We start from the raw sequence: 27,509 nt of genomic DNA, 5'->3' as shown, positions 1-27,509 counted from the left end.
GTCTGCGCACGCGCAGCTGGAGACGACCGAGCAATGGAGCCGGCCTCCTAGAGGAGAGCCGAGCTGTGGAAGGGCCTGGAGGCCGCCAAAGCGGAAGTGGAGGAGCAACCGGAAGTAGCCGGAACCTCGGGCAGCAAGACTGTGACAGAAGCAGGAGCTGAAGAGAAGAGGCGGCGGCAATGGAGTTGGGCGAGCTACTCTACAACAAGTCCGAGTACATCGAGACGGTGCGCATGTCTAGACATCTCTCCTCACCTTTCTTTCCAAGCCTGTTTCTTTGAAGCCTGGCCTGCGCCCCCATCCTTTCCCAGCCCCTCCCAGGGTCCTTTTGTCAGTTAATCCGGAATACCTAGATTCGCGTAGGGTCAGGCATTGTTATTTGTTCCTTACATGGTCAGTTTACTCTTTTTGCTTTTATTCCTGATTTTCTCCTAGAGATAAAGTGCCTTCCAGAAGGCAGGGCCAAGACCAGACATCCTAATATTAATTTACAGTTCTAGGCTTTGGACCCTTTTAAATGATTTTTGAAAGCTAATGTTTCTTAATTACTATGTGCTACAGACAGATCGTTTTTAAAATTAATTTCAGATTCTTTAGCGTTAATGAATGATATGTGTTAAAATGCTTTAAACAGTAAGTGATCTGTTAACGTTACTATTGTTTTCGTTGAATTCTCACAACTCTATGTTTTGGTACAATCATTCTCATTTTGGGATTGCAAAACGAAATATACACTTGGGATTTGAAATCTGTGTCTCTCATCCAATTTCTGAATCAATTCTTTGGATCCCTAATCTAAACCATCCTTGCTATTTTGATATCCTGTATATTGCACCCCATTGCAAGTCTTTTTTCTACAGTAGTAGCTTTCTTCATGGAAACCAACAGCCCATTACCCACTCAGTTGACTCACCCCAGTTTTCTCCTGTTTCCTTTCAGGCATCTGGGAACAAAGTTAGTCGACAGTCAGTGTTGTGTGGAAGTCAGAACATTGTTCTCAATGGCAAGGTAAGGGACAAGATTAGCTCAAGTATGCTTTCTTTCCACCAGATATCACATTAGCAGGGGCAGATCAAGTGTTGCTATGTCTCCTATTTATTGTAATTTTCCAGTTCTCCTTTTTAAAAAGTTTTTTTTTTTAATTCAAAAATATTTGGTGCACATGAAAGAGTGTATTTAAGTTATGAAGCATAAAAATTAATTCAGTGCTTGGGAACTCACCAACCAACTGTAGAACTGGAACACTGCATAATTAATACAATGCTTCCTTTACGCTTCTCCCCTATCTCTTTCTACTGTCTCTATCCAAGAAGGAGGTACCATCCTGAATTTTGTGTTTTATAATATCTTTCTTTTTTAAAGAAGTTTACCACGTACACATACGTAAGTATTCCTAAATAGCATACAGCATATTGTTCAGTTTTACATGGTTTTCTGACTTAACCTTTTTCACGCAATTAGTATAATAGTATAATAATAAGAAACACTTAATATTGCATTTACTAAGTACCATAATTTTCAACTCCATATTTCTAAGATTCATTCATGTTCTTGCATGTGGGTGTGGTTTGTGCATTTTCAGGGCTGTATATAGTTCCACTTACCTGTGTTTCTCTTGATGGATAGTTACATTGTTTCCAGCCTTCACCATTTTTGACAATTTATATATGTTTCCAGACACAAAGGTTGATATTTCTGTTTTCCCCAGGTGTCCCAATGTCTGTAGGATTAGATGGAGATCAAATGAGTTAAGAAAACTAGGTGTAAAACAATAGACAGTAGTAGGGCCTAATGAATAGAAGACTACCTGACCTATTTAAGCTTAAACTGATTGGTACTATATGGGAATATGGATCTGTATCTCCAGAGCTTCTGATTTCTTTCAAAAGAAACTGGAAATCTGGATTCGGATAATGCAGATGCCGCATATTCAAACAGTAATTTTTTTTTTTTTTTAAATAAGTAGCACATTTGTATTTCAAAGGGGGAGCTTTATTTGGGAGGAGCGAGGTCTTCCTGGCCCTGCCAGGTCCTGCCCTGTTTGCCCCATCCCTAGCTGGCTTTACTTCTTCTACAACTCCAGGGCCTTCTCCTTCCTGATATCCTTGGCCAGCTCCCCAATCAGTCTCCAGTACTCGTTGAATTTGAGCTCTGAGTCATGACACGTCCACGCTTTTCATCTTCTCATCTAGGGAGCCCACATCCTTGAGCAGGTGAGGCAGCTGCTGAGTGGCCAGTTCCTTAAACTCATCGATGCTGAGGCTGCTTTTTCGGCCCTCCCACTGCACAAAGGTGAAAAAGGTGGTGACCACTGTCTCGATGGCGGTCTCCAGCTCAGTCAATGGCTCGGCTGCCATCAGGACCCTGGGCCTGGAGCTGATGTCCTCACGGGGCTCACTGGGCTAGGAGATGGGGTGCAGCTCAAACAATAATTTAAATGATAAAAAATGCCTTATGGACCAAAAGAACAGATTTGCAGGTGCAGTGCTTAGAAATCCAATTTGCCACCTCTGCCCTTTCCATTGTTGACTTCAGTGAACTATTAGAAACTCTTTATGCTTTGGTATCATTTTCTTCTTTATAAGATCTTTGTGGACACTTCCTTTTGTTTTAATGCCCTGTTGCCTCTATTCTGAATCTGACTTCTCAGCTCCACACCTTGTAAGATAGGAAACCAGGATTCAGGCCCCTCTTCTTAAATTTCTTTGTCCACTTGTGATTTATTTCTTATCTTTCTCTATGTATTTGTTTTCTTTGGCTGGAGTGTAATTTAGGTTGACTGAGGGATTTACAATATAGGTTTTCTTTATTTCCAGATTAAGATAGTAATTTTTATTTTTAAAAAATCACCAAACACCCAGAACTCTTGAAATTCTGTTTTCCTCTAAAAGAAAAGGAAGTCGCTTTTCTTATAGGTGGAACATAAAAACTGAAAACAATGAGTGAATTAAATTAAGGACCTCAGATGAAAGAAGTATATGCTAGAAATAGACATCTTTTTAAGTGTGAAGAAGATAAACCAAGAGAAACTGTAATGTATTATTACATTATTTTGAAAACCAAGAGAAACTGTAATGTATTATTATAATGTATTTTGAAAACCAAGAGAAACTGTAATGTATTATTACAATCAGCTGCAGATGTGAGAGTTTCTTCTTCCTGTTAGAGGTTTAATAGACCTAACATACAGATGAGATTGGCAAGCTCTTCCAGATACAAGCCTGTTTCTTTAGTAGTATCCTCTCTGATCCTAGTGTTCAGGTTAGTTTATCTGTATTTACCTATAAACCAGGTGTTCTCCCATCTATCTCTCTAGCCTGACATTCTGTCTTAGACTCCAGACCTTTAATTACAACTTCCTATTGGTCATCCACAAATACCTCAAACTCAACATTTCAGCGTTTCACGATTGAATTGATCATCGAATTCATCTAATTCCTGGAACTGCTCATTTCATCCTAGACTCTTTGTAACAGTGACCAAGTCACATCGATTCTCTTCCTTTTCTTCTTCTTCTTCTTTCCGTCTTTAATGTTTATTATGGAACTCTTTTAAAAAAAAAAACAACTTTATTGAGGTATAATTTCTTTCATCTTTATAAATTGATTATATTTACGTACAATACATTACACAGTATATTTGGTTCATACTAACTCAGTCATACAGTATTTGTCCTTTTGTGTCTGGCGTGTTTCACTCAATATAATGTCCTCCAGGTTCATCCATGTTGTCATATGCTTTATGACTTCATTTCTTACAGCTGCATAATAGTCCATCATGTGAATACACTATAGTTTGTTTATCCATTCATCGCTTGATGGACATCTGGGTTCTTTCCAGTTTTTGGCAATCATGAGTAACACCGCTATGAACATTGGTGTGCAGGTGTCTGCTCATGTCACTGCTCTCAGTTCTTGTGGGTATATACCTAGTAGTGGTATTACAGGGTCACATGGCAAATCTATATTCCACTTCTTTAGGAACTGCCAAGCAGTTATTGAGGTATAATTTACGAGCAATAAAATGTGTCCATTTTAAGCATGTGGTTCAACAAGTTTTGACTAATGTGTACATCTGTGCAACTACCACCAAAATATTTCCATCTCCCTAGAAGTTTACTTGTGCCCCTTTGCAATGACTCCACCTTCTACCCTCAGCCTAAGGCAAGCACTGATCTTAAACTAACATAGATTAGTTTTGCATTTTCTAGAGTTTCATATAATTGAATTGTATACTTTTATGTCAGGTTTTCTTTCACTCAGCGTAAGTTTTTGAGATTTATCCATTTCGTTGCATCTATTAGGATGTTAGTTAATTCCTTTTTGTGACTGAGCAGTATTACTATGGATCTTTAAAAACATATACAAAAGTAGAGAGAATATATAATGAATCCCCATGAATTCACTCATTATCAGCTTCTATGGTTAGCAATATTATGACATTTTGTTTCACTAAACCCCCCACTCCTGACTTGTTTTGATGAGGAATAGGAGGGGAGGATGGGGGACAAGAATATTTTAAAGAAAATTGCAAACGTCATATTATTGTTCCCATTAGTACTTTACTCTGTATTGCTAATATTTAAAGAACCTAAAAAGATGAGTGCAATACCATTATTACAGTATTAAAAGAAAAAATGAGTACTTCCCCCTAACAGCATATAGTTCTCATTCCATATTCAATCTCTGATTTTCTCAATTGGTTTGTTCAAATCAGGATCTAGGCACAGTCACATACACATTGTGTTTGGCTGATGTTTCTTACATTTCTTTTTTTCTGTCATTTCTTTTAATCTGTAATAGTTCTCTTTCTCCACCTTCCTTTCTTCCCATGCCCTTTGGTTTTTTTGTTTGTTTTTTAATTGAAGTTAATAGATCATAAAGATGTTACCTTAAAAACATAAAAAAACAAAAAACATAAGAGGTTCCCATATAACCCACTCCCCACCCCCCACCACATCATTTTTATGAATTGTATTTTTTGAAGATATATACATCACAAAAAAAAGTCACATTAAAAAATACAAGAGATTCCCCACCCCCACCCCCCACCCCACTCCTCCCACAACAACCTCTCTCATCATTGTGGCACCCTCATCACACTCAGTGAACACATTTTGGGGCACTGCTGCACTACACAGATAATAGTTTACCCTGTAGTTTGCACTCTTCCCCAGTACATTCAGTGGGTTATGGCACGATTTATAAAGTCCAGCATTTGACCCTGCAACATCATTAAGGACAACTCAAAATCCCAAAAATGCCTCCACATAACATCTCTTCTGCCGTCTCTCTCCCTGACCTCAGCAACTACTGTAGCCACTTTCTCCCCCTTGATGCTAAAATTTCTTCTATTACTCATCACAATAGTTTCATAGTAGAATTTCAGTTAGTCCACTCTAGTCCATATTTTATTCCTCCATTCTGTGGACCCTGGGATGGTGATGTCCTCTCTACCTCAAGATCAAGAGGGGGCTTAGAGTCCACATGGATGATGGATGCCATTCCTCTGTTTACAGTTGTAGGCACTCTTGATTCCCTGGTGTGGCGGTTGACCATCTTCACCTCCCTGTTAGCTGACCTGGGTAAGACCAACGAACCAGAGAGTGTGAGTCACCACTCTGCTAAGGCTCAGGCCCAGCTGGCACATGGGCAGTCCACAGATTCAAGTCTCCTGAGTATGGACCATCCCTAGCACCAACCACAGGTTCAGTAAAAGTGATAGAAAAGGCATGTGTATGAAAGTCACATCTGAGTCCAGCTCCATCACACTCAGGAGAACAAATTCCAAAGTAGGGCTCTCTGATGTGGCCCAGAGCTCCAAATCCATCTGCCATGACTATATATCCTGTGGATCTCCGTAGCCTTCAGGAGAACCAGTACCTAGGGCTGTATCTACTTTGGCTTTTTCTGGGGTCCTGCTGATGTGTGCGTAAGCACAACCCCTCTGATGACCTCCCGACTCTTTTTGGAAGACTCTTAGCCATATCAACTCATTTGTCTTTGCCATTTCCCCCTTTTATTCAAGGTCAAAGAGCAGTTTTTAACACTTGATACAACATGTAGGCTGAGATATTCTGCTGGTCTGAGTTGACCCTTTTATTCGAGGTCTCTTTCTAGTTGCTTCTCCAGTTAAGTGATCGGAAGTAATCCCTCGGCACCAGGGAGGCTCATCCCTAGGAGTCATGTCCCACGTTGGGGGGAAGATAATGCATTTACATACTGAATTTGACTTAGAGAGTGGCCACATTTGAACAACATGGAGGCTCTCAGGAGGTAACTCTTAGGCACCCTACAGCTCTAGGCCTAGTTCATATTTCAGGCATACAGGCTCCTAAGCATAGTCATCAGTATCAAGGGCTCATTATTGGACCATCCTTCCTTGTTGATCTTTGCCATTGCACTTGGGGGATTATTATTGTTCCATTGGAGAATGTGACACAGCTCCCCTGGGTGGGAACTCAGCACTCCCTCAGTTGACGTTTGTAACTGTCTACTATAAAAATAGCCATCATATATCCTAACATATTTATGTTCCCTGTATACATGCCCTGGAGAGCTCTCTACCACTCATGTGCCCTGCACCAATAACACCCCACCCAGAGTTCCTCCCCTGCCATAGTTGAACCTCTCTGTGGTCCAAAACTTCAGCAATGAATCCTAATATATTGCCAAATTCAATTAATAGGAAATTGAAATACAGTGATGGGTTTAAAGTTTAGAAATAGAATACATAGTAATTTAGAAATACTAAAATAAAGTAAAAATAAATTGGTTTATTAATAAAATGAAACATATTATAAAGCTTTGTTTCTAGCTTTTGCCTTTCATCACTGTAATAGGTGTTGCCCTGTGTGTACAGTGGCAAGGCATGTTCATTTCTTCCTCAGTGTCTATATCCTTTCTTTTTTTTTCCTGATTTTTACTTTTGTCTTCAAAAAAGTTTTAGATCACAGTAATTCACATATTCAATGTAGGGGACTACTAGATATCCAACATCAAACCCTTTCCCCTTTCCCCAGCAATGATCTCTTTACATGTTCATGTCATATTTGCTGCAGCTGATGTAAAAATTTTGAAACATAACTATCAAACATGGTTCCATTTTGGTTTACATTATTGTTTATATTTTAGTTTGTATAGAGATCTAAATTTTTAGTTTCTTTATGTTTTACATTATAGTTTATGTTATAGTTTATAGACTTACACACTTTAGATGTAAGTTGACATGTCCATCATTGCATGATCTTGTGGAGCACTTCCATTGCCCCCCAGTTGCCCTGCTTCCATCCATGCTATACCTCTCTTCCCCTCCCCTCAGGGCACACCATGACACTCAGTCTTCACTACTTGAGGAACCAGTATTATAGATACTGCAACAATGCTGAAGGCTTGACATACTAGACTGCCCTAACTAATTGGGAGCCAGCGATCCTCTCAATAGACACAATTCCCTCTCTTTGGGAATATCAGGTCTCCCCAGGATGTGGGTACACCTTCACACTCATTGTATGGGTCTCCACCAAATGATATAACACACTTTGACAAAGTGATCACTCACATGCTCCCTAGAAGCTTGCCCCCGTACCAGATGCCCCCCACCCAAGCATCTTAAACACGAGATCCTTCCTTATTATATTTTCTAAAGAGTTTTCTCAACAGTATAGTTTCAACCATATACCTGACATTCTCCCATATTCATTGGTTCCCCCCAGCCCTCCCCACAATTGCTTGGGTCATCTGACCCATCCTCCCAACCCTAGCCCCCCTTTTAGGCTCACAAAGCCCCACCCAACGGGATCCCTCTACTCCCACCTTATCCCTTCCCTGTACAAATACTTCCCTCTAGCTTATCATAGACTTCACCCTTGTAGGCATCAGCACGCAACCTTCCTCTACCCCCAAATTCTTTTAAGCCTATCTTCCAGTCTTTAGCTTGTTTGCTTGTTTCATATCAGAGAGGTCATGTAGTATTTGTCCTTCAATGCCTGGCTTGCTTTACTCCGCATAAGGTCCTCAAGATTCATCCATATTATCATATATGTTTGTACTGTATTCCTTCTTATAGCTGAGTAGTATTCCATTGTATGTATATACTACATTTTACTTATCCATTCATCCACTGATGGACATTTGGGTTGATTTCAACTTCTGGCAATAGTGTATAATGCTGCTATGAACGTTGGTGTACATATATCAGTTTGTGTCCTTATTTTCAGATCTTCTGGGTATGTACCCAGCGGTAGAATTGCTGGGTCATACAGCAAATCTATAGCTAACTTTTTGAGAAACCGCCAAACAGTCCTCCAGAATGGCCGGATCCTTCTGCATTCCCTCCAGCAGTGGATGAGTGTTCCCATTCCTCCACATCCTCTCCAGCACTTGTAGTCTTCTCTTTTTTTGACAGCCGCCAGTCTTATGGGAGTAAGATGATATCTCATTGTAGTTTTTTATTTTTAAAGATTTATTATTATTTTAATTTTTTTATTTATTTCTCTCCCCCCCACCCCCCAGTTGTCTGCTCTCTCTGTCCATTCGCTGTGTGTTCTGTGACCACTTATATCCTTATCAGGGGCATGGGGAATCAGTGTCTCTTTTTGCTGCCTCATCTTGCTGCCTCAACTCTCCGTGTGTGCGGCGCTGTTCTTGGGCAGGCTGCACTTTCTTTCACGCTGGGCGGCTCTCCTTACAGGGCACACTCCTTGCGCATGGGGCTCCCCTACGCAGGGGACACCCCTGCGTGGCAGGGCACTCCTTGCCTGCATCAGCACTGTTAGCATTATAAAATAAATTAGGCGATGTTCCTTCTATTTCAATTTTTTGGAAGATTTTAAGAAAAATTGTTATGTCTTTCTGGAATGTTTGGTGGAATTCACCTGTGAAGCCATCTGGCCCAGGGCTCTTCTTAGTTGGGAGGTTTTTAATGACTGATTTTATCTTTTACTTGTGATTGGTTTGTTGAGATCATTGATTTCTTCTTTTGTCAGTGTATGCTGCTTATGTGTTTCTAGGGATTTGTCCATTTCCTCTAAATTGTCTTTCTTGTTGGAATACAGTTTTTCAGAGTATCCTCTTATGATAGTCTTTATTTCAGAGAGGTCAGTGGTGATATCACCCTTCTCATTTCTTATTTTGTGTATTTGCTTCTCTCCTTTTTTCTTTGTTAGTCTCGCTAAGGGTTTGTCAATTTTATTGATCTTCTCAAAGAACCAGCTCCTTGTTTTATTTTTTTGAGTGCTTTCCTATTTTCTATTTCATTTAGTTCTGCTTTGATCTTTGTTATTTCTTTCTTTCTTCTTTCTTTGTGATTATTTTGTTGTTTTTTTACTAATTTCTCCAATTGTTCAGTTCTTCAATTTTAGCTCTTCTTTTTTGATGTATGAATTTATGACTATGAATTTCTCTCTCAGTATAGATTTTGCTGCATCTCATAAGTTTTGATATGTTGTGTTATCATATTAATTAGTTTCAAGGTAGTTATTAATTTCTTTTGAGATTTCTTCCTTGACCCATTGTTTTTCTAAGAGTGTGTTGTTAAACTTTGATATATTGGTGCCAAATCTGGGCCTCTGGCCCTGCAGATTTAGAGCTTCCCTCCACTGTGTTCAGAGAAATTATTTTGTATGATTTCGATCTTTCTGAATTCATTGAGACTTTCTTTGTGGCCTAGCATGTGGTCTGTCTTGGAGAATGATCCATGTGCACTTAAGAAAAATGTATACCCTGCTATATTTGTGTGTAATGTTCTGTATATGTCTATTAGGTCCAGATCCTCTAAAATATTGTTCAAAGCCTTTGTTTCTTTATTGATTCTCTTTTGAGATGTTCTGTCCAATGGTGATAGTGGTGTGTTAAAGTCCTCCACTATAATTGTAGAGGCATCTCTTCCTTCACTGAGTTTCTCCGGTGTTTGCCTCACGTTTTTGGAGGCACCCTTGTTAGGGGCATAAATGTTTATGATTGTTCTTTCTTCTTGAAAGATTATCCGTTTCACTAAGAAGTAGTGTCCATCTTTGTCTCTCACAACAGTTTTGCATTTAAAGCCTATTTTGTCTGATATTACTATAGCTACACCAGCCCTTTTTTGGTTATTGTTTGCCTGTAAGATTGTTTTCCAGCCATTCACTTCCAATCTCCTTGAAGCCCTGGGTCTGAGATGAGTTTCTTGTAGTCAACATATAGATGGGTCATATTTCCTTATCCAATCTTCCAATCTGTGTCTCTTTTTTTGTTTGTTTAATTTTTTTGTTTCTTTGTTTTTATTTTTGGTTTTTTTAAAAATTTAATTTATTTTTAAAAGATACGTAGATTACATAAAATGTTATATAAAAATATAGGATTCCCATATGCCCCACTACCCACACCTCCCACTTTACCCACATTAACAACTTCTTTCATTAGTGTGGTACATTCATTGCAATTGGTGAACACATTTTGGGGCATCCAATCTGTGTCTTTTAACATGTGAGTTTAATGCATTGACATGCAGTGTTATTCCTTTCAAGGAATTACTTATATTAGCCATATTTTCTTTGGATTTGTGTTTGTCTTATGTTGTTTGATTTTTTTTTTCTTCTCTTTTTTGTAGTTTTAGTTGTTCTTACACTCTCCTCCAACTCTGTCCTGTTTTTTTCTTTCCTCCTGCAGAACTCCCTTTAGTATTTCTTGAAGAGCACGTTTCTTGTTGGCATACTCTTTGTTTCTGTTTTTCTGTGAATATTTTGAACTCTCCATCATTTTTTAATTTTTGGAAATTCTTTTCTTTTAGTATATTGCCTATGTCATACCACTGCCTTCTTGCCTCGATGGTTTCAGATGAGAGATCACTTAATCTTATGGAGCCTCCCTTGTATGTGATGGTTCTCTTTTCTCTTGCTGCTTTTAGTATTTTCTCTTTGTCTTGTGCATTGGATAATTTGGCAAGCATATGTCTTGGGGTAGGCCTGTTGGGATTTATGGTGTTTGGGGTGTGTTGTGCTTCCCGGACATGTACATGCATCTCCCTCAATAGGTTTGGGAAGTTTTCAGCCATTATTTCCTCCCACACCCCTTCTGTCCCCTTTCCCTTTTCTTTCCTTCTGGGATGCTTATAATGCATATGTTTGTGTGTTTTGTGTTGTCATTCAGGTCCCTAAATCCCTGCTGGATTTTTTCTGTCTTTTTATTGATTAATTCTACTATATGTTTGATTTCAGATGTACTGTATTCCACATCACTAATCTTTTCCTCTGCATTTTCAAATCTGCTATTATTTGCTGAGAGTGTATTTTTGATTTCTTGGATTGAGCTATCGATCCCCATCATCTCCGTGATCTTCTTGTGCATGATCACAGTTTCTTCTGTACGCTCTCCAAGTGTTTCCTTAATATGCTTAATCTCTTCCTTCACTTCATTGAATTGGTCCCTGATACATGTTTTGAGAGCTTTAATTAGTTGTTCGATATTCCACTTCTCTTCCTTGTTTTCAGTTTGTTCATTGGATTGGGCCATGTTTTCCTGATTATTGGTATGGTCTGTAGTTTTTTGTTGCTGTCTGGTCATCATTTTATCTTGTTGGGTTTATTCTGTTTATTATCTTCTTTGTCTAGTCTTGGGGTTTAATTAGTTGTTGTTTTTGTGTGCCTGTTAAGTCTTCTTTTTGTCACTTTGTTCTTCTTATTCTGTTTCCTTGTTGACTAAGTTCCCTTGAAGGGGAAGATATTAGGGCCAGAGAAAGCAAAAGGGGTAAGAAAAGAAATATATAATAGTAGTATTGATTGTGAATATTAGTAGAAGAACCATATGAGATTTAGGAGAATGGATATAGAACTCATGTAAGCTATATAGAGGTATAACAGTAAAAATTGGGCAAACCTATAATGAGATAGTAAACTGAATATGGGAAGGAATATAGTATGAATTAAAAGGTCAGTGTGGTCAGGAGAGAGGGAAAAAGAGAGGACAATAATATAAAGAGTGAATAAATGATAGAAAACAGATTAGAGGTATTAGAGATAAAAAGTCAGAAATATTGTGGGCTAAACAGAGAGAGGTGGAATGTAAGAGAAACAACAAATGATGGAGGAGAGAATGATGTTAAAGGAAAGGGGATAGTGTTGGTAGCCAAAATCAGCACATACAGAAAAGAGGAAATTGAGGATGAGAAAGCACAGCAAATAAGAAATGTTGCCTGCAGCACTAATATAAAAAAAGAAAAAAGAAAAAAAGAGAGAAGGAAAAAAAAAGCAAAATAAATAATTTAAAAAAAGGGGGGGGTGGGGGCGGTGGGGTTGAATGGGACCTCAAATTTTTTTAATGTAATTTTTAAAAATAAATAAATAATTAAAAACAAAACAAAACAAAAAACCAAAAAAAAAGCAGAGCAAGAAAAAGAGAAGGGAAGAAAAAGAAAAAGGAAAAAGAAAAGAGCGTTGGGGGGGATAAAGAGGTAGAAAAAAAACAAGAAAAGAAACCAACAAAAAACACCACACAAGGCCTCAGTCAAAAAATCCTCTTTGCAATTGAGTAAACTGCTTAGGAGTCTGACCTTCCCCCTTTCTCCCTTCCTCACTTCCTTCTCTCCCACAGCAGCAGGAAGGCTGTGTGAGGGCTACTGTATGAAATTCAAATGGGTCCCTGGTAAACCAACTCACCTGAGAAAATAGTGTCTCTTAATTTCTTGAGAGAGCACCCACCCCTTGCCAGGAACCCTACATATGCTATTGGAAGTCTATAAAGCACGTCCTACTGTCCCTCTCCCTTAGGTGTGTTACAAGGGGGCTAGTTAATTTTCTGACTCCACCTTTTCCCAGACCAAGTTTCCTATCCCAGGGCGTTTAGGTAAATTGGGCTCTCTCAGCAGATTCTCCTCTCCTTTCTTCCTAGGCTCTCCCCAAGTCAGCTGATATGCTCCTCCAAACTCAATAAAAAGGGAGGACCAGAAAATTGAACCTGCACTCCTTGGGCCCCTCTGTACCTCCCACCTAAACTCTCCTACTCCCCCATGCCCTTTGTATATCATAGAAACTAGGTCATTGTCCTATAGAATTTTGTTGGTTATATCCACATAGTACTTTTTTTTTTTTTAAATACTGAGGGTCAAAGATTGAATCCAGGACCTTGTATTGTGGGAGGCTGGTGCTCAACCACTGAGCCACATCAGGTTCCCTGAGTTGGTTTTTTCATTTATTTTACTTGTTTGTTTTTTTTTCAGGAGGCATCTGGAACCGCACCTGGGACTTCCCATGTGGGAGGCAGGTACTCAACTATTTGAGCTACATCTGCACCCCACATGGTACTGTTTAATGTCATTTTCATCCTCTGTCTTTTCTTTAAGTCGGTATTTAGATTTGGAGGTTTGGAGATTCTTCTGCCTCCCATTTATTTCTCCTTCCTACGTACACAACCATTATCTTAGATAAGGTCATATCTCTTTTTATTTAATCCACTGCAGTCATCTAGGTCAATTTCCCTCCAGGCAGGAAAAGAAACTAAAGCTTCTTTGCTCTGCATACATAGTTTCTTATGATCTGGTCTCTTTTTTTTTTTTTTTAAAAGATTTATTTTTTATTTATTTAATTCCCCTCCCCTCCCTGGTTGTCTGTTTTCTGTGTCTTTTTGCTGCGTCTTGTTTCTTTGTCCGCTTCTGTTGTCGTCAGTGGCACGGGAAGTGTGGGCGGCGCCATTCCTCGGCAGACTGCTCCCTCCTTCGCGCTGGGAGGCTCTCCTTACGGGTGCACTCCTTGCGTGTGGGGCTCCCCTACGCGGGGGACACCCCTGCGTGGCACGGCACTCCTTGCGCGCATCAGCACTGCACATGGGCCAGCTCCACACGGGTCAAGGAGGCCCGGGGCTTGAACCGCGGGCCTCCCATGTGGTAGACGGACGCCCTAACCACTGGGCCAAAGTCCGTTTCCCTATGATCTGGTCTCTTGCTTACTCTTTTAGCTGTAGTTCCAGTCATTTGCCTCACACAGTCATTTGTTTTTCATCTGTATGTACTTTTTACCCCATTTATTCGTTATTCAATGTATATTTATGGAATGCCTAATCTTTAATAAGTGTGACACCTTAATTCCCCTAGACTTCTGAGTTGTGTTACTCCTCCTCTCCAGGCAATCTCTGGAGAAGCCAGATCCTACCCTCTGCAGTGTAGCACTTAATCTGAGTCCAGAAATTGGGGAGGAACCAGAGTCTTAATGGGTCCACCTCTGGGAGTGTGAAGTTGAAGAAAATCCGTGGTGTTAGGAGTTAAGACAAAGGTGGGGTCAGCCAGGACTCTGTAAGCAAGCAGCCAAGGCTTGGGGGTGGGGGTGGGGCGCAGGTGGAGCTGAGTCCTGAATTTGAGGAGAATGCATAAACTACGACTGCTACAGGTGCTGTCAGTAATGTTTGCTCATTCAGTTTGTCCTATTCTTAGAGATCAAGAACAAAGTTGTGATGAACTGGGAACATCTCTAACATTGCACAGTCAGTGGCATGAATACAGTTCTCTTTTTACCTTACAAATTCTCTCTCTTTACAGAACCTGTGACTCAATGGATCATACTATAATTTTCAATTCATGACAACATAACTGTTACCTGGACTTTTTTGTTATGTTTTGGGTTATGGTGGTAATTTTTTAAAATGCATTTTGTTTTATAGACCATTGTGATGAATGACTGTATTATCCGAGGGGATCTGGCAAATGTAAGAGTTGGACGCCATTGTGTTGTGAAGAGTCGTAGTGTCATCAGGCCACCATTCAAGAAATTCAGCAAAGGGTATGTAATATAATTACCTTGTTTTCAGTCTTGGGAAAGATGCTGGAAGTGTTAAGTTTTGGTGTTGTTTGGTGCCCTGGATAAGAATTCACTATAATGAACACAGCTCTGTTGGTGGTTGTCTTAGTCTGGGATGGCTGGTTGCCAGAAACAGAATCCACTTAAGCTAGAGGGGGCTCTGATTAAACAGACATAGGCATACATGATGGAACCTAAGGGTAGAAAAAAGGAAATGGGCCTCACAAGGGACTTGAACATGGAACCAGACAGCTAGCCAGAATCAAGACAACTGTTCTTTTTACCACTCTCTGTTTCTGAGATTCTGCTGTTTCTTATCTGTCCTTCTCTTTACATTTCTGCTTTTCTCTCTCCTCTTAGACACTGTTTTAATCTATTCTCCTTGCTCGTGGAGCCAACCTTACTGTCTCATTTCTTTATTTACATCACTTTTCTATTTAGGCTTCCAACAGATACCAACTAGAGTTCTAACAACTCCATTTTAAATTCTAGTTGGTTCAGCTTGAGTTAAATACCCACCTTGTCTAGACAGCTGTGACCCATTGACCCCTCTTTGGGAATAAGGACTTTCCAGGAAAGGACATGGACAGGGCAGGAAAATGGACCAACCTGCCATGGTGGTATTCCCTCTGCTTTTCTCCCCCTTGGCTTACTGCCTTCTGGGTTCCTCCTGTGGCATCATTTGCATTTCATCCAATAATTCGATAAGTAATTATTGAGTACCTTCCTCATGCCAGCCATTGGATTATAACGTTGGCATAGAAATGTGAATAATATAAAGTTCCTGCCCTTAAGATTCTCAAACCCTAGCAGTGGAAACTATTATATAAACAGGTGACCACTATATAATATGATAAATATTCTCACAGTGATGTGAACGTAGTTAATTGTGGAGTCAAAGAGAAGGGAGCAACTAGCTCAGACTACCTCTAATACCTGCTCTCTCTCTGCTTTGAGGAACCCTGGGAGTATGCCATGCAGAAATAACCCCACATTTCTCACAGTGATGTTCTCCAGGCTTTCCATCATATCCAGGAATTGGATCAAGGAGTCCTTGTAAATTATTCACATGAAAGCATTACTTTTTAGCTCAGAAGGCCATTGGTCAGAAACCAAAAAACATGTGAACCTTTTTTATTTTATATGGTGACTGATACTCTGCTAGGATTTTTTTTCCTGCTAGAATTCTTGACATGACCTTCTGACAAAGGCATTATTGGGCTTGATATGGTCCAGAAAATGTCCTGAGAATGTATAAGGAGTTTTTTGGTGAATGGAGGGATGTCCAAATAGGAGTAATCCACAAAAACATAGAAATATAGAAGTTTAAATAGGAACACATGAGTAGAAAGTGAATATGGATCTCCCTGCTCCATATTTCAATACCAGAACAAGAAAATACAATAAAGTTTGGACTTTTAATTTGAAATAAAGAATTAACAATATTGCTGTAGACTATAATGAAATTAAAGAACTCACTGCTGTACAAGGATACAGACTAAAAATACTCATAAATTTAAAAAGGTATAACTAATTGATGACAAGCATCAGCATTGGCAAAATATTCCTGATAAAATAGAACACGGAACTGGAAAGAGCTGGTGAGCTTTGAGGCTATTTTGTAGCCTCAAACATTTTATGTCCCAGGATACTGAAATTACTTGTGAATGTGATCACAGAACTATTGTCAATGACATTTGAGGAATTCTGGAGCCTAAGAATGATGTTAAGTCTTGGCTTAAATGTCTCTTTCAATTCAACTTTCCCCAAATCCCCAGTCTGAATGAGACTCTGTTAAATGCTGTTTTAACTTGTTAGCAATTCTCACAAGTTTAATTACTTATATAATCATTTATTTCAACTTTTTTCTTTACTAGATTGGAAATATCTTAAGTGATTGTGTCTCTTTTGCTCACCATTGTATTCCCAATTTCTAGCATAGAGTCTGGTACATAGTAGGTACTCAATAAAATTGGGGAATGAATAAATTTTCAAAATGGTGGGTGCTAAAAATTGTGGCTCATAAGCCTGATGTCAGTCCCCAGAAATATTATAGGACAGATAACCAAAAATGTCATTTGTGAACATTTTTAAAGGAAGCAGGAACGAGCACTCATTCATTAATTTTTATTTAATGCTCTCTTAGCTTTGAAGATCTTGCCCCTTCTGCCTGGCTGTTTCCTTGCACATTTCTTTGGTCCAGTGTTGATGATTTTGAGTTAATAGTCTCAGTAGTCTTATTTTCTTCAGTGTTACAGAACTTCTCTAGCCTGAGGATTCTTCCTTTGCTAGGAACAGTGTTGTTAAGACAGGATGATGGGGTTGAGATTACATTCTGTAATTTTATAAACCTTGACCTTTCTTTGTCAATCTTCTTTTCCTTCTCTAGAGTTGCATTCTTTCCTTTACATATTGGGGACCATGTCTTTATTGAGGAAGACTGTGTGGTCAACGCAGCTCAAATCGGTTCTTATGTTCACGTTGGCAAGAACTGTGTGATTGTGAGTATGATGACTCTTAGCTGCTGCTGCGATCAAACTGGGTAGGATGGTTTCTGGTCTTCTGGAGCTGGGTCTTTCTTGCTGAATTTGGAGCTTTCTCTAAGCATTGATAATAATGGCTAACTTTTATTGAACCACTTCCATGTGATGTTAAACTCTTTTTCTAAATTATTTTCTTTAATGCTCACAACCATCCAAGGATATTATCAAATAATACCCCTATTTGCAGATGAGAATAGTGAGGCCCTGAAATATTTAGGTTAGTAAGTGGTGGAGCTGAGATTTGAAGTCAGGCAGAATTACTAGCCATGACACTATATGTTCTTGCTGCTCTATCTCAAGAATCTTAGAGCGTCTAGTGAGAGAAAGGGCATCTTGAAGGTGTATTTCAGGGTGAATGGCATGTAGGTGCAGGTGGCTTCTTTGCTCAGCAGAAGTTGTGGGACTCTGTCCACAGGAACCCAGGTACCAGTTTGTTTAATCCAACCAAAGCATTCCAGCACTGGATTTTTTGCTGCTTCATAGATGAAGAGCTTCATTTCAGTTGGGATTTATGAGAAAATCCTGAATGAGACTGACCACAGCCAAACTGCTTTAATGTTTAGGGAAAAGGTTTCCTACATTTTAAATTTGTATTTCAGACTGAATTCAAGGAAAAGCCAAGTTCCTTCTCATGTTTATTAATGGCTGTTCCTACTAATGCAGACCTAACTTTCTGTTGTAGATAAGACTCAGACTCTAAAAGTGCCAAAAAACTTGTAAAATACCATGCTGTTCACATTCCAGGGCCCAGAAAAGATGGGCAGTGCAGTGAAGAACCAGGTTGCTGGGGAAAACATTCCAATCTGCCTTGCTACTCAGAATGAAGGGAAGTGGCTGTTTAGCCAAGTAGTCTCCAGAGGAATTCCTTAGTACATACTAGAGACAGACAGTCTGGTTCAGGTTGATGTTGATGAAAGGAGGAAGATAACAAGATCCACCCTCTCCCCTCACTCTGACCATTTGACAAAGCTGGGTTTCTAAGCCAGACTTTTCTGACATTTTCTGGGTTTTTCTGATATTTTTCTTGGCAAAGTGAAGACACCACCATAGTAGCCTTATCCTTTATCCCCAGAACAAAATGTCTGAAAGGTTAAAACCCAAATCCTAGTTCCAGTGCCAAGGGAATTTTAGTCCTGTTATTAGATGCTCTGCTTTTTGTACCACTTTTTAGTATATCAATTCATGATATAGACATTGTTTGGTTTTTGCAGTACTTGCTGAGCTGTTACAAATTCTTAAGTGATCTCCTCAGAAAGATTCTTTTAGAACTCTAGAACCTCAGAGTTAGCAGGAAGTCTTTTAGAGCCCACATGTCCCCATGGTACCCAGATATTTCTGATAGTATCCCATGCAGTAGTCTAACTTCTGTGTGGATATGTGGTGTGGTAGGTATTCATCAGATCTGCCCAAATGCCTGAATAAAAAACTAACAAGGGATGCAGATGTGGCTTAATTGATAGAGTGTCCATCTACCATATAGGAGGTCCAGGGCTCGAACCCAGGGCCTCCTGGCCCATGTGATAAGCTAGCCCACGCACAGTGCTGCCACTCTCAAGGGGTGCCATGCCACACAGGGGTGTCCCCCGTATAGGGGAGCCCCATGCACAAGGAGTGTGCCCTGCAAGGAGAGCCACCCCGCGTGAAAAATGTGCAGCCTGCCCAGGAGTGGCGCCACACACACGGAGAGCTGACGTAGCAAAATTATGCAACAAAAAAGAGACTCAGGTTCCTGGTGCTGCCAAGAATGCAACGAACACAGAACACACAGCAAATGGACACAAGAGAGCAGACAATGGTCGAGGGGAAAGGGGAAAGAAAGAAATAAATCCTAAAAAAAAAAAAAAGCTAACAAGCAATAATAATAGGTAGTGTTACTGTGATATGCATTTTAAGTTAATTAGCTCTCTAGCTCTAATCCTGACAACATCCCTGCAGGTTTGGTGTTATATCTCAATTCACAGAGAAGGAAACTGAGGCTTAGAGATGCTAAATAATTTGCACCAGGATCTATAGGTAGCTGTTAGACCAGTAACACAGCGCCAGTTCTTTCCTCTGCCTCCCTGGAATGATCTCCAGGGAGGAATAAAGAAGAGGTTTCAGCTTTTGAACTCCTCATGCCAAGCCATTCATGCCTGAAAAGCACCGGCATTTATTTATTTATTTACTTATTTTTTATTTTGCTGCTATTGAATTGGTCAGTCTCCAAAATACTTCTGAAACCCAGTTAAATATTTCTCTGAGTGGACAGAAAGACCAACTAGTGGGCCAGTGCAGGTGCCTGCCTGCAGGCTGTGTGGTGGATGGGTACACAGAGAAAAAATCTATTTCCACTATTCTTTTCCAGAACTTTTTGTCTACAGATCTCTATATGTATCTTTATGTATCACATTCTGTTTCCTTTTACTCAGTGCCTTACGTGCTTAGTCTGAGGCTTAGTACGAGGTTCAGGCATTGCAGAAAGTCTTCAAGTTAGTAATAATTTAGGGGTCACCAGGGGAGATGGCCAGTGCCATATTTTAAAAATTACCAATATCAGGTAATCCATAGAACAGAACTTGCCAAGGGATAATGAAGAGCTGGAGCCATAATGTGACACTGAGCTAAGGAAGGTGCCAAATATCGCCAAAGCTGTTATCCACCCAGCCAGAGACAACTTAACCAGCCCCTTAGAAAATTCTGACCTTGCAGGTATAAGCTTTTTTAAAAATTCATTACATGATCCACTTTTTTATGGAAATACATATGATTTGGGTATTTAATAATGGGGAAAATTTGAACACAAGCAAATCAAAGTGTCATTCATGTTCTTTGGTAAAATCTGAAATCTGAACAGTTTAATATTGTCCTGGTATTTTTTAATATTTTCACATTCTTAGCCAGGTACATTTTAGCAGCGTGTCTATCCAGAACACAAATAAACTTACAGGCCATGGGGATTTTATAAATATAGCCAATAAAGACTAAAACTTTCATTTACTCAGCAAGTAGTCTGAGACACAGCTTTAAACTGAAATATAGAAGCTTTTCCTTTCCCCTAACCCACGAAACAGAGTCTCCCAGACTGCATTTTGTTGTCATCAGAATACTGTGGGTCATGGCAGAATTGAAAAGTGATGATAGTGAATAAAGTCAAGGATAAGGTTCAGCCTATACCTTCAAATAACTACTGCTCACTTCTGGAAATACAAATGAATGAATAACTCCATATCCAAATGAATTTGTCAAGACTTTTCCAGTTGGAAGTGACAAAACAGCAAACAAACTTTAATCTGGTAGGTGCAAAAGGGAATGTATTGACTAGTATAAGCCAATAGTGCTGAAGTAGATCCTAATTTCATGCACAAATGACTGGAGGGGTTCAAATGATGTCCTGAGAAATTAGTCTCTGTGCCTTTTCTTTTTTCCTGTGGGAGATTCACTCATGGAAACAAGATGGCTGTTCCAGGTTTCTGTCCCATCCTATCCTCTGGAAATCCCAGTGGCAAGAGCCTTTATTCCCAGTGATTCAAGCAGAAGCCCTGAGGTTGAAATTCTTCAAACTCTTTTGGCTCATGCCGATTCCTTAAACCAGTCGCTATGGCCAGGCTTGGGGATTGGACTGAGATGGGTACAGGGATGGTTTCCCAGGAAAAATATAGATTTTCTTATAAAAAGAAAGGGGAATGGATGTTGGACAAGCAAAACAACAAACATCCATTAAATCAAATAGAAGAAAAATTGAGCAGAAATCTTGTGAGGCCAGGAGTCACTGTCTGTAATGCCTGGGATAACCTGAACTCTTGCTAGCATACGCCATCCCCAAACCAAAAGACACACACACACACATATTCACACTCTTGCCTTTTCCTGTCACTTGCCCTGTCCGGTATATGATACCGTGAATGCAGAAAAATATAAAATAGTCCCATATGATGAACTTTTTAATCCAGATTACTGATCTAGTTCCTATTAACAAGGTTTTAATTTCAGGGACGCCGATGTGTGTTAAAAGACTGTTGCAAAATTCTTGACAACACGGTATTACCCCCAGAAACTGTGGTCCCACCATTCACTGTCTTCTCAGGCTGCCCAGGTAACATTGGATGTTGATTATTTTTATTTTAACCTCCTTAAAACTCAAGCTTATTTTTCATCACAGAAGTAATGCATGAAGTTTCTGTCCTGACATTATGTTGGTCTACCTAATTAAAAAATTCTCCTGCTACAGAATACCTAGAAATGCTGCCTAAGATATAGCAAGCATTTTTAAAAATTCATAATTGTGTTCACAAGAAAATAAGGGACTTATCAAGGGTCAGAAACATAGAGGAAACTAAACTCAAGCTGTGAGCATGCACAGATTGATGCCTTCATAATAGAGTTGTTTAGGGTTTGATACTCATGTGGGGGATGGGAGATAAAGCCTTGGATCCACAGATGACTGAGAGTCAAACTGAGATCTTTGAAGGGTCCCTCAGTAAAGGTTTATGTAGAATACACTGCCCACCAGCACAGGGAAAGAACAAAGAAGCATGTCTCTCTTGGTCTGGGCTCTGAATGGAAAAAGGAAAAACCTCTCTAGAGAATTCTAACTATGGGCTTACCCTCATGTGGGTTGGGATTTGAATTTATACTTCCTGCATGGTCTAGGAATCCCCAAACTGAAAAGTAAACATAAAACATGGTCTGAGACCAGTGCTACCCCTGGGGCACCTGACAAAAGTAAACAGGTAACCTCTCAACCCTGGCTAACAATAAACAGAATACTCAAAGGGAAAGCCCCCCATGAGCTCAGAGTTCCAAATTATAAAAGATGAGCAAACAAAAGTAATAACATGCTCATCCCAAAAAACTTGGAACACACTGAAAAGCAGAAGGAAAAAGAAAACCTCATATTCTCCAGTACAAGGCATCTACTGCTAAAAAGTTTTCCTTATAGTCTCTTTTCTTCTACATATTGTGTTATACAGTTGAAGTCATATAGTGTATATAGAAGTACACAAATTCACAGATGGAAGATGATATGAAGAGAGATTTGACGATACATATCTACTACTGGGTTATTTAATTGTTTTTCCAATTAAAACTCTTAACTACTCAGATCATTGAATATGAATATTAAAGATGTACAAGATTATTACATTCTTTGGGGATGAAATTGGGCATTATATTGTTTCACGCTTCTCCACTTATGCAGAGGAGGAAGAAGAGACTTTTGTTTAGTAATTCTCATACTGGGCTCCAACTCTGCAAAAATTTAGCTCTTTTTAGCAAGTGCTAGACTGGGACACCCAAGTGGTTTACATGATTGTCAGACGTGTCTGATCTGAAGTGAGAAGGATGCTAGAGAAATATCTTAATCTCTTTTAACATATTCATTTTCCTTAGAAAATGTTTATTATGGCTATTGAGTATTCTTGGTAGAAGGCAAAGAAGCACTACTTGGTTTTTCAATCCAAATAAACACTCTTTGGAGGTTTTGATGGAAGAATCAAGCTGCAAGAGACCTTAAAAATCATTATATAAGTGAGGAAATTGAGACCTAGAGAGGTTGGGTTGTCCAAGGTATCAGCTGGTTTGTGGAAAGCCTTGACTAGCACTTAAAACCCCTTTTATGGAGTCCATTAATTTTTGCATTGTGCCAAGATACCTCCCATGTTTATTTTATGTAGTTTGACAAACAAATGCTAACCATTGGGATACTACTATTGACATTCCCCATCTTTTAATACAGAGGCATAGGGTTGTGGGGAAACTGGCACATTTTTGGAGTAATATATAGCATGAATCTGAGTCATAGAACAAAATGAAAGCCAGAAGGGATCTGGCTCAGGAGCCAGAAACGCAGGCCAATAATGTAAATGACTGGAGTAAGCCTGTTACAGCTGCATAAGAATGCAGTCCTAATTTTATGAGCTTTTCTGGTATTTCAGGAGGAGTAAAACATCTGAATTTTTATGTGAAATCTCTGAATTTTTAAATGTTGGCTACTAATTTTTAAAACAATTTTTAATTACTATGCAGACCAAACCATATGTTTGCAAGCCTAATGTGGCTGCTAATTTGCAGAGAGTGTCTGTAAGAATTTTGTGGAGCATTTTGGATTTTTTTTCCCTATCCTGTTATTTTCTGTATATTTATAAGTATATATATGTATGTTTATATATGTTTATGAAAATATAGGCATGTGTGTATATGAAATATGAATATATCATGAAACTTTTCATCTATTTAAATGGAATCATATTCTCTATACTACTCTATACTGTTGTGAAACTTGTTTATTAACACTATATCTTGGGCATCTCTTTTTGGTCAGCATGTAGAGATTCATTTCATTCCTTTTAATGGTTACATGTTTCTCATTGCGTAACTGTACTACAATATATCTAATCAGTCCTCTGTCATAATGCATCATTATAAATTGTACCTTGTGTTGTAGCTAGAAACTTTGCTGCAGTGAACACTCTTGATTGTATTGTGCAATTGGGTAGTATTTGTGAGGTAAATTCTTAGAAATTGGATTGTCAGGTCTCAGGGTATGAACTTTTTTTAAAGTTTTACTAGGTATTTCTAAATTTTCCTCTAAATGAGGAGCAGGTGTGGCTCAGTGATTGAGTGCCTGCTTCCCATGAATGAGGTCCCAGGTTTAATCCCCAGTACCTCCTGAAAAATAAAATAAATTGTCCTCCAAAAAAAATTGTATGAGTTTACAGTCTCACCAATAGTGTAGGAGAGAGCCTCTTTCTCCAAAATTCTTAAATGTCATTGCCCCTCTTTTGTCTTTCTGTAGGACATTTCTATTCTCCTCCCTTCCCCTGATTTATTTGTATGTAGCAGATAGGGCTAGATATTTGGGCATTGAACTCAGTTTCATTGTATGAACAGCAGGGTAGTTTCTTACAACAAAGGCACTCAGTAGGTGTCACAGCTGAATTCTGGGGTGGATAAGTCCTCTGGAACAACCTCTGATATAGTCAGAGAGACTTTAACTCTTTAGGTCATATAATAATATACTAACTTCTTTTATCTGGAATATAATTCTTCATTTGAGGAACCTTCTTCTTTGTTTCCCACATGCAAAAAATGTGTTTTATCTAGAGAATATGATCAGTGGAATTTCCTATTAGCATGGAAGATAGAAAACATAGCATTTAGATACTCACGGCTTAAAAAAAAAAGCCCCTTTAGGGGTTTAAAATAGAAGTCAGAATTGCAGGCCATCCATGACTCCACTTGGTTGATCAGGTCTTTCTTTCCCTAGGACTCTTCTCAGGGGAGCTCCCAGAGTGTACCCAGGAGCTGATGATTGACGTCACCAAGAGCTACTACCAGAAGTTTTTGCCCCTGACACAGGTCTAGTGTCACTGCCTCATGTCTTGAATTCACTTGAGCTCTTAGAAGAACTTGGGGACAAAGTGAGCCACAGTCAGCATCCTCAAAGTGCTCATGTGCTTTTGATACCTTCTACCCTCCTTTTTTTTAAAAAATTCTTTAGAATTTCTCAATCATTCAAGGCTCTAAGCTCTTAAGAATTTAGTAGCAGCACATCTGGAGGAGTTGACTCCAAATGCTATGTTTAACTTTATATCTGTCACTTCATATCATTATCTTCAGAAGACAGAATCACCTGTTCTCAGCACTCCACTCACTTGCCTGTGGAGGGATGGATCCTGCTTGAAGCAGAACTGCAGAACAGGAACTCTCCAAGCATGGAGGTGTGCTGCTTCTGGCAATAAGACTGCCCATAGTGAGCATACATGTGGATTACTCTCTGCTTCCCTGCTGCTAGCACATTTGGCCGGTTGCCACAATTGCTCATAATCCTGGAAAAAGGTGTTTGTGAATTTTCAGAGTCCTGATTCCTGTTGAATGCTAAAACTTGAAGTGAAGGGTGGTTAGTATTTCTTTTCTTCTCAAAATGACTGTAGCCATCCCAGGGTAGTTAAGGGAGACTTTCAAGCATTCTGTTCTAGGACTTTGGCTTTCACTATAAGGAAAGCACCCCATATTCTATTTTTGCAAAGTCCCAGATTTGAACCTCTATGTCTAATAATTACACCTTGCCTCGAGATATTTTAGGGACCAGTACATCCCTTATTTCACTGAAGACATAGAATTTATCCCCTGGCCTAGAACCATTCAGCGCCCCCGGATGTGTCATAAACCCCATAGTTTAGACCAAAATATCTGTCCATGGACCCATTCACCACTCAAAGATATACCAGTGGGGCTCTTAAAATCATCTTGTAGGCACACAGTCCTGAGAAGTACATGAAGTTGTTGGTGCCGTTCTTTCCACCTCCTTCTCGTTAGTAGTGCAACCCTTCCTGGGCCTGCTCTGACCTCTTGGCTTGAGAAGGAAGATTGAGAAGTAGTGGACTCACATGGTTGCCTTTGCTTATTTTCTGATTTTGCTGTAAAATGAATAGGATGGAACAGTTCAGCTTTGAAGGCTAGACTCTAACAGGAGCCATCTTCACTTAATATGGAGTTGTGGCACTTGCTGATACAGCTGACTAATCATTTTTGCTGGTTCAATGTAAAAACTGCTTTCTGGTTTGTCTTTTTTTTTCATGTTTGTACATTAAAGATTCATACCTGGAGCAAGACTTTTGAAGGTGATCACTCTCTAGATGGCTGCTTATTTCCTGGGTACTTGGTTGTGTGTTAGGTTCTGTGTGCTGTGCTTAACATTCATAGCTGGCTTCTTTCTCACAACAACTCTGAGGCCAATGTCATTCTCATGTTATAGATGAGAAAAAAAACTCCAAATTCTACAGCAAAGTGTCTGACCCAGGAATCACTTCCAGGTCTGTCTGGCTTCATAGCCTGTGGTCTGGAAAGATGAGACCAGCTTGCTCCTGAAGCACATCTGCTGTGTGCCTTGTCTGATGCCAGTATCTGTGATGGTTGCAAAGTTTTGGGTCATATCATACATCTCTCCTAACCCCCTTTTCCTTTTTTGCCACAAAAAGATGAATCTTGAAATTAGCAGAGGTTAGCCACTTGCTTGGCTAACCTCTTACTCCAGAAATTTAACAGATGACCATCCAGCCTGAGTTTGAATCCTTCCCCAAGGAGGCTTGCCACTTTATGCAACTGACTATCCATTCTGTTGATGAGCAACAAAAATGAAGAGAAAGTGTTTTTTTTTTTTTTGAGTCTCATACATGATTTAAAAATCTTTAGCTCAAGTACATGATTTCAAAAATCCAATCTGAGTAGTAAAGAAAGGTAAATATAATGAAGTAGATCTTCCCAATCCAGAATCCCAGTCCTACTTTTCCCAGGGGCAACCACTCTGACCACTTTTTGGTCTCTCCTACCCAAGAAAGTCTGTGCATGTACAAGCAGATATATATGTATCAGCCAACGTCTTTTTGTTTTTACAAATGGTAGCACACTCTACGTGCTGTTCTATACCTTGTTCCTTTTACTTAACAGTGTATGTTAGAGAGTGTTTAATATTGACACATATAGGTGGTGATAACAATCTTTAACATTTATAGAGTGTTTGCAGGTACTAGGTACTTTTCTGAGTACTTTATAAATTCCTTTAGTTCTCACAGTAATCTTGAAGGAAGTATGGTTATCCCAAAGGAACGGAGATTTAGTAAATTCCCCAAATTTATATAACTGATGTGACAGGGAAACTAGGCATTCTGACTTTAGAACCCATACCTTTAATTACTATGCTGTAATCCTTCAGTAAAACCTTTCATTGCCCAGAAAGGTGTCATTTGGCCAGCCCTTGCTATACAGGAAGCTGAGAAAGTATTTTGCTTTTCCAGACAAGCAAGGGAAAAGGAGGATGGGAATGGGGATGGGGTAAACTAACCAATAGTGTCTCCTGCAGGCAGGAAGCCTTTGAGAAGTTCTTGCCTTGTAGCCCCTTTGTCTTGTAGCTACAATTGTGACCTGACTAGTTAAATGATAGCAAGTTTCTTGGAAAAATTTTCCTGCTTGCAGTCTTTAAATGGTATCTTAAAATTCTGTACAATATGGATGGCAGTCTGTGCAGAAATATGTAGACCAGGTTAGATAACAATCCTGTTACAGAATGCTTTGTGGCAAGTGGCAGAAATCCAACTTGAACCAGTTTAAACAAAAAAAAATGGGGGCTTATTGGCTTACCTAGCAAATCACAGAAAGGACTAGCTTGAGGGGCAATATAATGTGAATCTTGGGCAAGTTATTTAATTGACGTGTACTAGCACATGCCT

The 27,509-nt window shown here is 39.4% G+C and overlaps 1 protein-coding gene and 1 pseudogene across 1 annotated transcript; one reads left to right on the top strand and one right to left on the bottom strand.

Moving 5' to 3' along the window:
* The first annotated feature begins 4 nt into the window (after positions 1 to 4).
* DCTN5 (dynactin subunit 5) lies at positions 5 to 25,908 on the top strand. Its single transcript, XM_004453804.5, has 6 exons — positions 5 to 227; positions 940 to 1,008; positions 14,625 to 14,743; positions 17,151 to 17,262; positions 21,274 to 21,376; positions 24,548 to 25,908. The coding sequence occupies exons 1-6, from the start codon at positions 180 to 182 to the stop codon at positions 24,643 to 24,645; spliced, it is 549 nt and encodes a 182-aa protein (XP_004453861.1). The 5' UTR covers positions 5 to 179; the 3' UTR covers positions 24,646 to 25,908.
* Positions 2,063 to 2,414, bottom strand: LOC101420177 (protein S100-A13-like; annotated as a pseudogene).
* Positions 25,909 to 27,509: the final 1,601 nt, after the last annotated feature.

The sequence above is a fragment of the Dasypus novemcinctus genome, chromosome 23, assembly GCF_030445035.2.
Source record: "Dasypus novemcinctus isolate mDasNov1 chromosome 23, mDasNov1.1.hap2, whole genome shotgun sequence".
In the NCBI taxonomy this organism is placed as follows: Eukaryota; Metazoa; Chordata; class Mammalia; order Cingulata; family Dasypodidae; genus Dasypus; species Dasypus novemcinctus.
The sequence above is the reverse complement of the archived record's forward strand: the minus strand, read 5'-3'. Positions and strand labels throughout refer to the sequence as shown.

Excerpts from the sequence above, each read along its gene's own strand:
- DCTN5 (XM_004453804.5), top strand. The coding sequence starts at position 180 with ATGGAGTTGGGCGAGCTACTCTACAACAAGTCCGAGTACATCGAGACG. Across the intron at positions 228-939 it reads AGTCCGAGTACATCGAGACG|GCATCTGGGAACAAAGTTAG; the intron begins GTGCGCATGTCT and ends GTTTCCTTTCAG. Across the intron at positions 1,009-14,624 it reads ACATTGTTCTCAATGGCAAG|ACCATTGTGATGAATGACTG; the intron begins GTAAGGGACAAG and ends TTTGTTTTATAG.